Source organism: Geotrypetes seraphini, chromosome 14 (assembly GCF_902459505.1).
Source record: "Geotrypetes seraphini chromosome 14, aGeoSer1.1, whole genome shotgun sequence".
In the NCBI taxonomy this organism is placed as follows: Eukaryota; Metazoa; Chordata; class Amphibia; order Gymnophiona; family Dermophiidae; genus Geotrypetes; species Geotrypetes seraphini.
Genome location: NC_047097.1, coordinates 46,454,626 through 46,469,322, shown reverse-complemented (window position 1 = coordinate 46,469,322; position 14,697 = coordinate 46,454,626). Strand labels below are relative to the sequence as shown.

The following is a 14,697-nucleotide window of genomic DNA, read 5'->3' as shown; positions in this document are numbered from 1 at the left end:
TTTTGTTGAAGCAAGTGGATATTTACAGTGTGCTTCTGGAGAGAAGAGCAGCGTAAGGAAGATTCGGGATGGTGCTCGGGCCCCAGACACTGGAGACACCAGCGGTAAGGGTTGATGACAGAGATAGCCTGAGCACAGCGACCGCACTTTTTAAAACCCGTCGGCTGGCGGGACATGGATGGGAAAACTGCCATTGAAAAATTGAATTTGATGATTGAAAGAATGCAGAAGGCCTCGCCAGTCCAAAAGCCTGCAACGGCAAAAGTAAAAATGAAGGAAAATTCTTCTGGGTTTTTTTTTTTCCTTTACTAACGAGAGAAGAAGAAAAAAGTGACAAGAGTCCCAAAGCTGCAAGAGCGGGAAGGCAGCAAAAGAGAGGAAAAAATCTTCAAATGTTGAACACGACTTCTTAGCTCCGCAGAAACTAAGAAACCGAAGGGACCGCGCGCCTACGTCAGATGGGAAGGCACTCACGCATGCACAATGCGGGCTGATCACGAACTTTCTAAACTTAAAGTTCTGATTCACTTTTCAAGTGTCCGTACCAGAGTTTCGTCGGTGATGTCACCCATGTTGTGAGAATATGCTGCCTGCTTGTCCTGGGATAACAAGATTGGTTTCAGCATGTATCACGTCAGGGAAATTGACTACTTCTGATTTGCATCAAAATTTCAGTTTTTTAAGCTTTTTGGGTTTCAGATAAAGGATCTGTATAATTTGATTCAATTATTTTGTTATTGTTTCTATTGTTAGACAAAAAAAAGATAAATTAAATGGCTCCTGTGTAGCAACAATTATGCTGAAGTTTAAAAAAAGAGGAGGAAATGGCTGTGTCATGATAAACCAAAATTTAACACCTGGTTTTTTTTAATGCCCTAAAGAACCAACACATTAACAAGGGTATCAGTTTCCCTTTTCCTTTCTTTTCTGGACTCATTCCTCTTATTATACTTATTTGGAATACTGCTTTAAAGAAAGAGGTGCGAATCAATTCCCTTTTAATATAATAATTGGTCTTCTCTTAAGACATACTTGAAGTTGGAGTCCGATGCCTGTACCAATTAATCTTGTTCTAATATGTAGCTATAGACAACTATCTGTATCTTGCATATCCTTGGCTGTATTTTGGTTTTGTATTTCTTGTTCATTTGTATGAAGAAAATTTCAAAAAATAAACTAAGACTAAAGGAAGAGGTGAAACAATTTACTAAACACAATGCACAAACATTGTTTTATTCCTTAGCTTCTTACTGCCACCCTGAAGCTTCAGCTTCAAGATACTTAAGTCCATTCTGAATTGCCAATTCAAATTCAGCTTATTTAAACCAATCATATAAAGTACTAAGGATTCTAAGAGTATACAGTAGAGGGTTTTGAATAGATTAACTAATTCCTGGCACCTCTAGTTAGTTACAAGATCTTAGGGAGTTGTCACTACAGTATAGTGAAACCCCTGTACAAGCAAAAGGGCATATTAAGAACACACAGTCCATGTTTCCTGTCTTAAAATGAAGTCTGAACATGGATGCAATTTAGAGTTTCAAAGCAGACTTACCACAATCCATTCTGCTATATTCTCATATAATTCTGGATTAAAAATGGCTTTCTTTAATCTAGCCAGAGGGCCATCAGCATCTACCAATCGACAGCGCATAAACACATCACAGTATCCTTTAAATTCATTACAAGGTGAACCAGGCTGCAGGGTAATGGTTTTGCCCTTGAAATGGATTTCCCAATGATCAGATCCAGTACTTGCACAAGTCTGAGGATTCACTGGAAGGGAGGGAGGGAAAAAAAAGACAACCACAGTTCAAGCTGACCACCATTTAAAAAAACAAAACATAAGTATGCAACAAAACAGATAAAATACATCGTGCATGAAGGAAGAATACAAAAATCAAACCATTTGATAATAGCCATTAATCTCCAGATTCCTTATAAGTCACTCAAAATTGTACGCTCAAGTTTGGATGTGAATTGCAGACCTGCATGTAAGCTAATTAGGTGATTACTGGCATTAACAAGCACAGTTGGCAGAAATTACAGAATGCAAAACACAAGCACGTGGAACAGATGATCTTGATATACAATTTATTTGAATAATGGTGTAGAGATGTGTGCAATAAAATGTACAGTATATGTACAACAATACAAAAGACTTAATGTAGATGTGGCATAGACCCACCTTTAGTGGGTGTGAGCATTTACACCAGCCTTTGGAAAGCATAAGCGCTCATACCCAAATTAGGTGCAAAATGTGCATTAAGTTATATTCTGTAAAGGCTGCTTCACATAGATTGCCCTTTACAGAATATTAGCTTATTGTGAATCATTCTGGTTGTCATTTATTGAATATACCCCTAAAACTACAGTCTCTCTCAAGGTGTGTGGGTATGGGAAAAAGAGGCTTGTGAGAGAGAAAAAAAAATCTTTCTTCCTCAAGAAGAATACAGTATGCACAAACACCATTTATTTTAGTTCTTTAACTTCCTAGATGTCATTTTTTTAAGCTGAATCTTTCCTATGTGGAGAACTGTAAACTTGCTGCCCCCTCCAGCACTTCTCACTACTATACCAGAACAGCTCAAGCATAGCCCTTTATCTTATTTTTACTCATTTCTCTATGTCAATGATTCTCAACCAATGCGCTGGGACACAATAGTGTGACACCAAGAATTGGCGGGTATGTCACCAAAAGACAACAAAAGCATGTGCTTTATCTAAGAACTCACACTGTGCCTGTAGGCTGGGGAGAGCAGAGACCCAGAGAAGTCAGGTACTTGTAATCCCTATTAACTGGTTCCTATTTTTATGTTTACTGTTACTTTCAGACTGCTATTCACTTTAGCATCAAAGCGGTTTAGAATGGAAGATTAGGTTTATACCTCTGATAATTTTCTTTCTGTTAGTCCCTGGAGGATTCCATACGCTAGGTGTTCAATCTCAACCTGCAGTCCGGGTGTTGTAGAAATGCACAACTTTTCTGAGCACGTGCTCCACCCCCTTAGCCTGAGAGCTAGGAAACATATCCAGTTAAGTCCCAAAGCCAAGCAACATACCTGAACAAATCCATGACAAGGGGAGTACGGGGAAGAATCCCAATCAACAGAAGTAATTCATGAACTGGTTTGCACTGCAAAATATTAACAAGTGAAATGGGCACAAAGGCAACTCAGAAAAACATTGAGGAACAATGTAGAACTAATGTGCAACGAGCACCCCAAAAAAGGCCTTTGGTAATGAGTATACTCACAGAAACTCCCCACAAGATCTGGCCACTAGCTGTAAAATCTTCAAGCCTGCAATGAGAGTAACCAAGGCAGAAAGGAGCAGGCTACTCCAAATAACTGAGTGAATTAAGAGAAACAGGGGGGTGGGGGGGGGCTTGTATGGAATACTCCAGGGCCTAACAAAGAAGATTATCGAAGGTAGGGAGAACGATAGGGAACTCTCTGAAGTTGAAAGGGGATAAATTCCGTACAAATAAGGAAATTCTTCTTCACCCAGAGAGTGATGGAAAACTGGAATGCTCTTCCGGAATCTGTTATAGGGGAAAACAAGGTGCCTCATGAACGTCTACTCCGGAAACTGAAGAACCATGGGGTGGACGGAGATGTGCATATATGGATCAGAAACTGGTTAGAGGGTAGGAGTGAAGGGCCACTACTCGGATTGGAGGAAGGTCACGAGTGGTGTTCCGCAGGGCTCGGTGCTCGGGCCGCTGCTTTTTAATATATTCATAGATGATCTAGAAACAGGAACGAAGTGTGAGATAATAAAATTTGCGGACACCAAACTATTTAATGGAGCTCGGACGAAGGAGGAATGCGAAGAATTGCAAAGGGACTTGGACAAACTAGGGGAATGGGCAGAGAGATGGCAGATGAAGTTCAATGTTGAGAAGTGTAAAGTATTGCATGTGGGAAGCAGAAACCCGAGGTACAATTATACGATGGGAGGGATGTTATTGACTGAGAGTACCCAAGAAAGGGACTTGGGGGTAATGGTGGACATGACAATGAAGCCGACAGCACAGTGCGCAGCGGCCGCTAAGAGAGCGAATAGAATGCTAGGTATAATCAAGAAGGGTATTACAACCAGAACAAAAGAAGTTATCCTGCCACTGTACCGGGCAATAGTGCGTCCGCATCTTGAATACTGCGTCCAGTATTGGTCACCGTACCTTAAGAAGGATATGGCGTTACTCGAGAGAGTTCAGAGGAGAGCGACAAGACTAATTAAGGGGATGGAAAGCCTTTCATACGCTGAGAGATTGGAGAAACTGGGTCTCTTTTCCCTGGAGAAGAGGAGACTTAGAGGGGATATGATAGATACTTACAAGATCATGAAGGGCATAGAGAGAGTAGAGAGGGACAGATTCTTCAAACTTTCAGAAAATAAAAAAACAAGAGGGCATTCGGAAAAGTTGAAAGGGGACAGATTCAAAATGAATGCTAGGAAGTTCTTCTTTACCCAACGTGTGGTGGACACCTGGAATGCTGGGCGCGATGGACCTCAGGTCTGACCCAGCGGAGGCATTGCTTATGTCCTTATGTTCACCCTCCAGGGTTTCAAGACAAAGTTGGACAAGTTCCTGCTACACTGAAATGTACGCAGGTGAGGCTGGACTCATTTAGAGCACTGGTCTTTGACCTGAAGGCCGCTGCGTGAGCGGACTGCTGGGCAGGATGGACCACTGGTCTGACCCAGCAGCGGCAATTCTTATGTTCTTAGTCTTCCATTTTGTTACATCCCTTCCAGATTCCATATGCTAGGTCAGTGATTCCCAACCCTGTCCTGGAGGAACACCAGGCCAATCGGGTTTTCAGGCTAGCCCTAATGAATATGCATGAGAGAGATTTGCATATGATGGAAGTGATAGGCATGCAAATTTGCTTCATGCATATTCATTAGGGCTAGCCTGAAAACCCAATTGGCCTGGTGTTGCTCCAGGACAGGGTTGGGAACCACTGTGCTAGGTGATGGAGGGACAAAAGAGCCTGCCCTCAAACTCGAGGTCTTGAAAAAGGCATCAGAATGCGCTGCCACAACCACTTGGTAAAATCGGGTAAAAGTATAGAGAGAGGACCAAGTAGCCACCCTGCAAATTTCATCAGGATGAATCGTGCAAGATTCTGCCCACGACGCAGCCACACTTTTTTTTTCCTTTTCTTCTTCTTTATTTATTCATTTGTTACAATTTAAATAAACATACAGGAACATCCATTTCAACGATAGCATAAATGCTCATCAAAAATAAAGTACAAAGAAAAATTATATATCAGTGATCTAGTCCACATTATTCGAACCGCTAGTGTTGCCACTTAGGAAACTAAATAGCTAAACCAGCCACACTTCTCATCATATGTACTTTAAGCAAGATCGTCGGCGGCTGCTAGCCGCGGGCGATGTAAGTCACGGAAATGGCCATTCGAATTCCTCGAGTAATCAAGGACTTGGATGCTGGCACAACAGTGAGGCACAGCAGTTAGAACAAAAAAAAAAAAAAAAAAAAGATCAGCCTGAACTTGATAGTCCTTTCCAAACAATGGAGCAAGACCCTCTGGACATCCAATTTGCATAAGATCTGATCTTTACGTTCCGAACCTGTTGGATGAAATGCAGGCAACCTAACCTCCTGGTTGACATGGAAAGCAGAGACCACCTTCGGCAAGAAGGAAGGTACAGTACAGAGGAAAACACCCGCGTCTGTAAAACGGAGAAAGGGTTCCCTGCATGAAAGAGCATAAAACTCAAAAATATACCATGCTGAGATTACAGCGACCAGAAAAACAGTCTTGATCATTAGGTCCAGAAGAGAAGCATCCTTCAGTGGTTCAAAAGGGGACTCTCCAAGGCCCTGCAAAACGATGTTAAGATTCCATGAAGTGAAAGGAAGACGCAAGGAAGGATGCAGACGAAGCACCCCCTTCATAAACCTGGTAACTTCTGGAAGAGCAGTAAGAAAACTAGTGCCTCTGCGTGCTCAAACACACAAAAGGCCTGCAATCTGAACTTTCAGGGAGACCACTGCCAGACCTTTGTCTAAACCACAGGTGTCAAACACAAGGCCCACGGGCCAAATCCGGCCCACCTGACCATTTTATGTGGCCCACGTTTTCATTGCTGCACCTGGGTGTTTTATCTTCTGGCCGGCTTCCTCCTCATTTCCACAGTGTGCTCAAAGCTGCAGGCAGTGGCTCCTCGTGTATCCCACGCCTCATCCGGAAGTTTTCCCTCTGACGTTCCGGTTCAGGTGCAGGACACACTTAGGAGCCGCCGCCCGCGGCTTTGAGCACACTGTGGAAATGAGGAGGAGGGAGCCGGCCAGAAGATATACTGCTTGAAAGCTATGGAAGTACTTTCCAGCACAGGACAACAATCAGTCAAAGCCTGAATGGTTACGAGAGCTTCTGGCTGGCCTGATCACCTTTGGACATACTCTCAGAACTTACTTCATCTCTCAAGGCTGCATTGACACAGAAGACATAAGAGCACGGGTACCTGGGGAAGACCCTCATTCTTCTAATTAAGCCCCTTTCCCCTTCCCCTTTCCCCCAGGTTTGAACATAGCCTAATCCTGATTAAAGAGCTGAGAAAGCATGTGTGTAGTCGTGATGGAAGACAGATTCTAATGAAGTACAGAAAAGATTATGGCCTGTGTAGTTTAATTTTGTGGTTAACCATTTTGTGTTGTTAATAAGATTATATTGTGTGTATATATGGAAAATGAATTTAAAAAATGGTGTTACAATTAGTACTATTATGGGGGCAGGGTCTGGAGTGGAGATTGGGTGGGATCTGGCCCGCGACTTAGCCTGTGTTTTAGATTTCGGCCCCTTAATGTGATTGAGTTTGACACCCCTGGTCTAAACCCTCCTGAAGGACAGCCAGGACTACTGAAATGGGAGCCTTCTCAGGCTCCACCTGATTCCTAGCACACCAGGCTTCCAGGCTTTGGCATAAGAAGCCATAGTAGAGATTTCCTTCGAGGTAAAAGAGTCAAGATAAATACCTCTGAATAACCTTGCTTCATCAAGGTTGAGTGTTCAAGAGCCACGCCATAAGACCAAAATGCCATGGGTTCACCATGAGCACCGGTCCCAGACTAAGAGATGAAGAGGGAACCGGAGCTTCTTGTTCCGCTGAAGACATATGAGATCTGCATACCATGAGCAGCAAGGCCAATCCAGAGCCACTAGAAACACCAAGCAGGGATGCATCGCTATCCGGCGGATGGGTCATCTGGACCAACCAGAGCCCACGGAGGGAACATTATATAGGAACTCGTGAGCCAGCTAGGCCAAACCAAAGCATCCAGCCCTTGCTTCCTCGCTGTTTGTCGACCAAAAAAGTGCCCGGCCTTTGAGATCTCTGCCAAATCCTACAAGACCCTCTGGGGCTAACCCCAGTTCTTGTAGATCAGACGGAATGCCTCCTGCGAGAGTGACCATGCTTCTGAGTCCTGGAACATTTGGCCAAGGAATTCTGCCTGAACATTGTTGATTCCGGCCCCATGGGCCACCGAGAAAGACAGAAGATGTACTTCAACCCATCTTTCTGGCCCAAGAGAGAGAGCACTATGGCTGTATCTCCCTCTCTTTTCATTAGCTCTCAAGGTCAACCATGAGAGATGGTCCAATTCTACACCTTAATTTCCCCAACACATTTTGATTATTTAGATTTGGACAAAATGATAGGCTTTCTGATCCAACATCTTTTAAAACATTAATCATAATTCAGAGTTCCATAAAATTAACTCAATCTCTTCTATGATTTTGATTTTATCAATGATAAACCAAGAGCCTTGTATGTGAAACTGCATACAAGCTTTCCTGATATTGAGTGAAAATTTAGGTGTGAGAAAGCCACCAAGAAAAGACTAAGCTTTCTTCTGACATTGATGCTCTCCTGAAGTCCTTGAGCAGCTTAAGTCCACAGATTTCCAGATCCCTTGGGCTTGTCTCAAGTAGAAAAAGGTCATGGAAGCGATATGAAGTCCCCTAAAAAAATATCCCAGGCTGGAGTCTGCAGTGTGTGAACCTTTTGCATTGGTCACTAAATTTATGTCAGTGGGAAGGAAAACTTTATCTGACTCACATCTAGCAGAATCTCGAGGAATTTCAGTTGGAGCACTGAGCTTAGTTATGGTTTTTGGACATTTTTTTTAAATGCTCAGATGGTGTGGCCTAGGGATTTGTTTACCCCTGCCTTGACCAGCAAATCACTCAAAAGAGAAAACACATGAATCAACAGTCTGTGTAGAAATGTTGCAATTTCCTTATATTTTGTGGACACCCCCAATGTCAACATTAAGCTAAAGGGCAATACACAGAACTGGTATGATAATTCTCTACAACTAATCTAAGGTTATTTCCAGTGATAGTGATGTATTTCTATATGAGCACGTATATCCTGTAGATCGAGAGAACATAGCTTTTGTTCAGAATAGGAAGTAAAGACACCTTGCAAAATCTTTATCATCTCCTTCAAAAGACATTTGTTCAAGGCTATTAGATCTAGGATGGAACTATCTTTCATTTCTCTTCAGTATTTGCCCTCTTTTACAGAGCAGGATAGGTCTGGTCACACTGGTCTATAACAGTGAAGAAACTTTCATTTCTAGCTATTTCTGATGAGACAGGAGACAATTTGGTGAGATATTCAGTAAGTGTAAAGCATTGTCATCTTTTATAAATCTAGAGAACTTAGCGGTGTCAGGTTAGGGGAGGGCAATGGTTAAAGTAATATGTTAGCCTTGTGCCTTTCAGCCCAGTCCACAATGAATATGCATGAAACAGATGTGCATACTACTGTATTGAGAACCAATGGATTATTTATTTATTTTTTTAAAAACTATTCCGTTTATCCAACGATTCTATGTGGATTACAAAATAACATACATAATAAAATAAAAAACAACAAAAAAAACCCATAACAAAGACAATACCACATCAACACAACAACACATCATGTATTTCAGCAAGCTACAAAACCACCATCTGTCCCGCAGATAGTTTACATACAATAAGGAAAAAAACAGAACAGCACAAAAAGCCTATTCAGGGCTCAAAAGAGCACACAAACAGCACCTTCAAACCCCTCTTAAACTGCAACACACTGCTGGCCTGCCTCAAGTCCTGCAGCAGAATGTTCCAACAGGCAGTCCCCTATACCGAGAAAATAGTTTTCCAGAGCCCTGTCAACTGTACTACACTCAGAGATGGCACATCTAACAAGAGCAGTATTAGGCATCCCCCACAAAGGAGACTGATTTTTATTGAGACTGGGATGCTATGATCTCCAGAAACAAGCACAAATCATTCTCTGGATTTGACTGGGTGAATGCATAGGGCTTTGAGCTTCTTTCACCATATAGGCGAGACCTCAAAGTTCTGCTGCTGAGAGGAATGACAAGATAGAAGAAAGCATCTCTTATGGGAAAAAAAGACTTTCCTCCGATACCTCCATGATATGAAAGATGGCTCGGAGATGGCAGCAGAGAGGGACTGCAGTACCGCACAATGATCCTTGATTATATCCAATTCTACTTTTCTTTAAAGAGGTTCTCTCCAATGCATAATCTATCTGGCAAACCTATTTCCAAAGCATCATAGTTTGAGTGGATAAGATGCTTTCCATGCTCAGTGTTTGGCATATAAATAAATTGTTTGTTTCTCTTGAGAGAGAAGCCTAATGATATTTTGTATTCCTTCCAGAACAGAATACAGTACAGTGAGACTGAAATATAGCATTCTGAATAACATGTTTCTTTCACAGTAACACAGTAAATAACATCAGATAAAGACCTGCCCAGTTCATCCAGTCTGCCCAGCAAAACGGTCATGGGCCAATTTTTTTTTTAAAAAGTCTGAGAATCACAAATGGGAGTGAGATTTTAATTTTGCTTTTCTAGCTCTATTCAAGAATACAGCCATCACAGACTGCTGCAATACTTGGACTCTAGCAAATCTTTCAGCTAACTGGATACAATACTTTCATGGGGAACTTATCAATATGGGCACTATTTTACTGTTAACCCCAGTTATGTCTCATTGCATAAAATAGGATCGGTACTATATAGCATGACTTTGTGGTAAAAACATGCCTTAACAGTAGCCTTTGTTGATAGCTAAGTTCCTTTGTGTTTGCCTTTTTACACATATGAAGCATCAAGAGTAGAGTCCTCCACATTTCTATGTACACTGTGCAGAAGTTAATGGATGGGCAATACCACCAGATCTACAGATGCACTATTTTAGAAGGCTTAGTAATGGAGCCCCTGAGTCTGCCATTCTAGCTTCTGGAAATAGCCAGAAACTTTTGCAGAATAAAGTCATATTAAAACGAAGCAAGACAATACAATCCATCCTCCTGGCCACTGATCAAAACTCTCCTATATCGAGGAAAAGTTGCATAAAGTTTCAATCACATGAGCCAAAGGCATGAATGAACTAATAAACCTTTAGCAATTTCTTAAACTCAGGTAGTCATGCTTTATCTCTGGGGAAAGGTTGTTCTATCAAGAAGCAGGGCAACCACAGAAAAGCACAGTCTTTAAAACACTACATCCATATATGCCTCAAAATGGGAAGTTGCAAATTAGTTAACTGGTGCTTTAACGCTTGCTCTGGGACACAACTAATCAGCTTCTGCTGATAGACATACCTAACCCATTCAACTCTAAACATCTTAGTTATGAATAAGTTGGAGGAACGGTAGATGAGGCTATTATGAAGTCTTACAGCTGCTCTAAATACTGTGTGAATCCTCAAAGTAAAATCAATAAGCAGTCTTCCTCAGCAGCACTCACATCTCTGGAAATGGCTCATTTCACTGTTAGATCATTTCACTATTCTGTCATTGTTGTGTTTAGATTTGATTATATTTTCAGCTGCAAAGAATATTCAGTCAAATGCATATAGAAGACCATTTCAGAGTTGGAAACCATTTTCACTAATCAGTTAAAAACAACCTAACTGGAAAGCTGAGCGAATACTTTCTTGCAAGTTCCAGAAAAATGTGACTTCACATGAAACCAAAGCATCTTTCCACAAAATATACCATTAGTAGCAAAAAGACACTTTATTCTGCCTGACGACCAAAAATGATTACCACTTTTCAAAGCTCTGCAACTCAGAAAAACATTCTGGTATATAGTCAAATTAGATTACATATCTAATCGGATGCATTAATGATACAGTGCATCCACTGTAATGGCATTTGGATTTGAAACACTTCTTACTTTTTTCCATACAACAGACATGGCATAATTCCTTATCATTCTTGCCATCTGTACTGGCACATGTACATTCTTCCAAACCATATTTTTCACAGATAGAACCAGCACATTGCTGTAAGAGAAAGGGGGAGAAAAAAAATGTTTACTTGTGAACTACACTTTAGAGTTTCCTAACCAGTATACATTGTGAAACTAAAGATACCTAAATAAATGAAGTCCATAAATTATTTCAAAAAGCAAGATTGTATGTTCCCATATGCATCAAGTGTGCCTGGAGAAAACTGGAATCAATGTGGAGAACTGATGTTCAAAATGTAGGTTTTATTTAAAATTATTTAAAATTGAACTTGAAAATCCAGTAGCGAGAATTTTCTGACAAGCGCAGAGTTTACTTTGTATTGGTTTATTTGGACTATTCTTCAATCCACGGGCTTTTGTTATAGGACCAACAGGGATCCCTGAAGAAGACAACATTGTCAAAACACAGACCGTGTTGGGTCCAAAGTTCCCAGAAGATTCGATCTAGACATATACTTTATGTGGATTTTCAAATTCAGTTTTAAAGAATTTTAAATAAAGCCTACATCTTGAACATCAATTCTCCACAGAGCTTTTTGTTGGGTTTCTATTTGTGGAGTAACCAGGGTCAACTTTTTTAATTTTTTTGAAAACTGGAATCAATACAGCTTGAAACCTTTCACTGGACCAACACCACAAAAGGCAACATAGTAGATGCACTTTCTGGCCTTGAAAGTTTGAGCACCACATCTAGAGCTGCTACAATGTGATGACTGACAAATGCATTGTAGAAGTTTCTCCACTGCAGTTGCAAGAGCTGTTAAGCATCTATTCATAGCCACATCATCAAAAAGCACTCCTTCCCCAGATTGTCTGTGGTATCAGTTGGCTTTGTGATAGGCCTGACTTTACCTTGCTAGTACAATGAAAGCTATGAAACCTAAAAAGATATGTGAACAGTTGAGATGTATTCGTAGGCAGAGAAAATATTTTCCATTCACTTGACCTTTTTCCTCTCATTTTTGAACAATTTTTGGTTTCATTTCACTTATTAATTTTAATTAAAAAATGTAATATATGCAAATAAACTTTACATCCATTAATTCATAGGTTAACGTGTTTAATTCATTTTGCATATAATGTGAACCTAGGCACTACTATAATCAATTTGAATGAAGAATATTATCATATATCAGTCAGCATCAGCAAGATGTTATCTCACCAATTTGCCAAACTTCATTCTATATGGTTTTTAACAATGTTTTCAGGTCCTCAGCGGGCCACCACACACTCAAACCATCTCATTGTGCGGGGCTTTATGCTCCCACTCTTCATCGGACCCAGTATACGTTTTACTATGAATGTTTTATAAATATTTTAGACGCAATGGTTGGAGATAGCGGTTTGAATGGGAGAGTGAGCCTTGATAAAGCCCTTTGAATCATACAGGCGAAACATGTTGGCGATCGATGTTTCTATCCTCCCGATTAGCGTCGAACTCACAAACTAAGTACTTTTAGCATATATTTTTTAAAAATTTCTTTAAAATATTTATAAAACATTCATAGTAAAACGTATACTGGCAGATAGATGATTTTTTGGGGGAAAAAATCGTAGATGTATTAGAATGTACAGCATCAGCAACATGTTTTTTTCTGTCACATAGATCTTTTTGGACCCCGGTTAAGTTACACAGGTTAGACAGTTCTAAATCTAATAGATGTTGGCACTGTCATCTAGACATTGGGACACTGGATCATCTGTTGTTCTATTGTCCTTTGATACTTAACTTTTGGAGGTCAGCATGGGGTAAGATTAATAACATATTGTAATCATCAAATCCACTGACATATGAGGTGGTCATATGTGGAACATTATTACATGTTAAGCCCCCTATGGATCGATATAAATGCTGTCTTTTGCTAATAATGACCAGGATAGCCATGCAGATGGTTACCTGTAATTGGAAGAACTACGACTACCTAAATTTTCCTTTCTGGTGGGCAAATCTGTGCTCCAGTTATTGGTATGAAAAAATAAATGAAACATAGAAACATAGAAATAGACGGCAGATAAGGGCCCACGGCCCATCTAGTCTGCCCACCTTAATGTCCCTCCCCTACCTTTGCCCTGTGAATAGATCCCATGTGCCGATCCCATTTGGCCTTAAAATCAGGCACGCTGCTGGCCTCAATCACCTGTAGTGGAAGACACTACAGGTGATTGAGGCCAGCAGCGTGCCTGATTTTAAGGCCAAATGGGATCGGCACATGGGATCTATTCACAGGGCAAAGGTAGGGGAGGGACATTAAGGTGGGCAGACTAGATGGGCCGTGGGCCCTTATCTGCCGTCTATTTCTATGTTTCTATGTTTCATTTATTTTTTCATACCAATAACTGGAGCACAGATTTGCCCACCAGAAAGGAAAATTTAGGTAGTCGTAGTTCTTCCAATTACAGGTAACCATCTGCATGGCTATCCTGGTCATTATTAGCAAAAGACAGCATTTATATCGATCCATATTCCAGCGATCAACCACTCTTTCAGTGAAAAAGAATTTCCTGGTTTCACCTCGTAGTTTCCCGCCCCTGATTTTCAACGGATACCCTCTTGTTGTCGTGGGACCCTTGAAAAAGAAGATATCTTCCTCCGCCTCGATGCGGCCCGTAAGATACTTGAACGTCTCGATCATGTCCCCCCTCTCTCTGCGCTCCTCGAGCGAGTATAGCTGTAATTTGTCAAGCCGTTTTTCGTATGGTAGATCCTTGAGTCCCGAGACCATCCGGGTGGCCATTCTTTGCACCGACTCCAGTCTCAGCACATCCTTGCGATAATGCGGCCTCCAGAATTCCAGGTGGGGCCTCACCATGGATCTATACAATGGCATAATGACTTCCGCCTTACGACTGACGAAACCCCTTCGTATGCAGCCCATGATTTGTCTTGCCTTGGACGAAGCCTGCTCCACTTGATTGGCAGACTTCATGTCCTCACTGGCGATTACCCCCAAGTCTCGTTCTGCTACCGTTTTTGCTAGGATCTCGCCATTAAGGGTATAAGACTTGCATGGATTCTGGCTGCCCAGGTGCATAACTTTGCATTTTTTGGCATTGGTAGAATACTGCCATGCCCAGAGGGTACCCCGAGGACTTAGGATTCGGAAAGAACCTAGATTTATGGATAACACACAGTATGTTCAAAATTGGAATTTAACTCTAACACGCTGCTCTATAGACCTGATGCTGCTCACTGTTGATGCTTTAGCTCCTATTATTCAAGAACAGAGGAGTGAATTAGCTGACAAATTAGAACAGTTAAAAGGCCAACACTCTGAGGAAGTGTTTGTACAAAATGTACAAGAGTTGGAAGCACAGATGAAGAACTATACCAGTGAACAAAGAGCCATAAAGGTAAAAAAATATCATCGGGATCA

At 41.2% G+C, this 14,697-nt stretch overlaps 1 protein-coding gene across 1 annotated transcript in view; it reads right to left on the bottom strand.

Annotated features, from left to right (window-relative positions):
• ADAM10 (ADAM metallopeptidase domain 10) overlaps window positions 1-14,697 on the bottom strand; it is a 217,220-nt gene that overhangs the window by 25,563 nt on the left and 176,960 nt on the right. The window contains exons 13-14 of the mRNA XM_033920375.1: window positions 11,249-11,357; window positions 1,556-1,776 (exon numbers count right to left, since the gene is read on the bottom strand). Coding sequence (XP_033776266.1) covers window positions 1,556-1,776; window positions 11,249-11,357 — 330 coding nt within the window. The remainder of the gene's footprint in view (window positions 1-1,555; window positions 1,777-11,248; window positions 11,358-14,697) is intronic.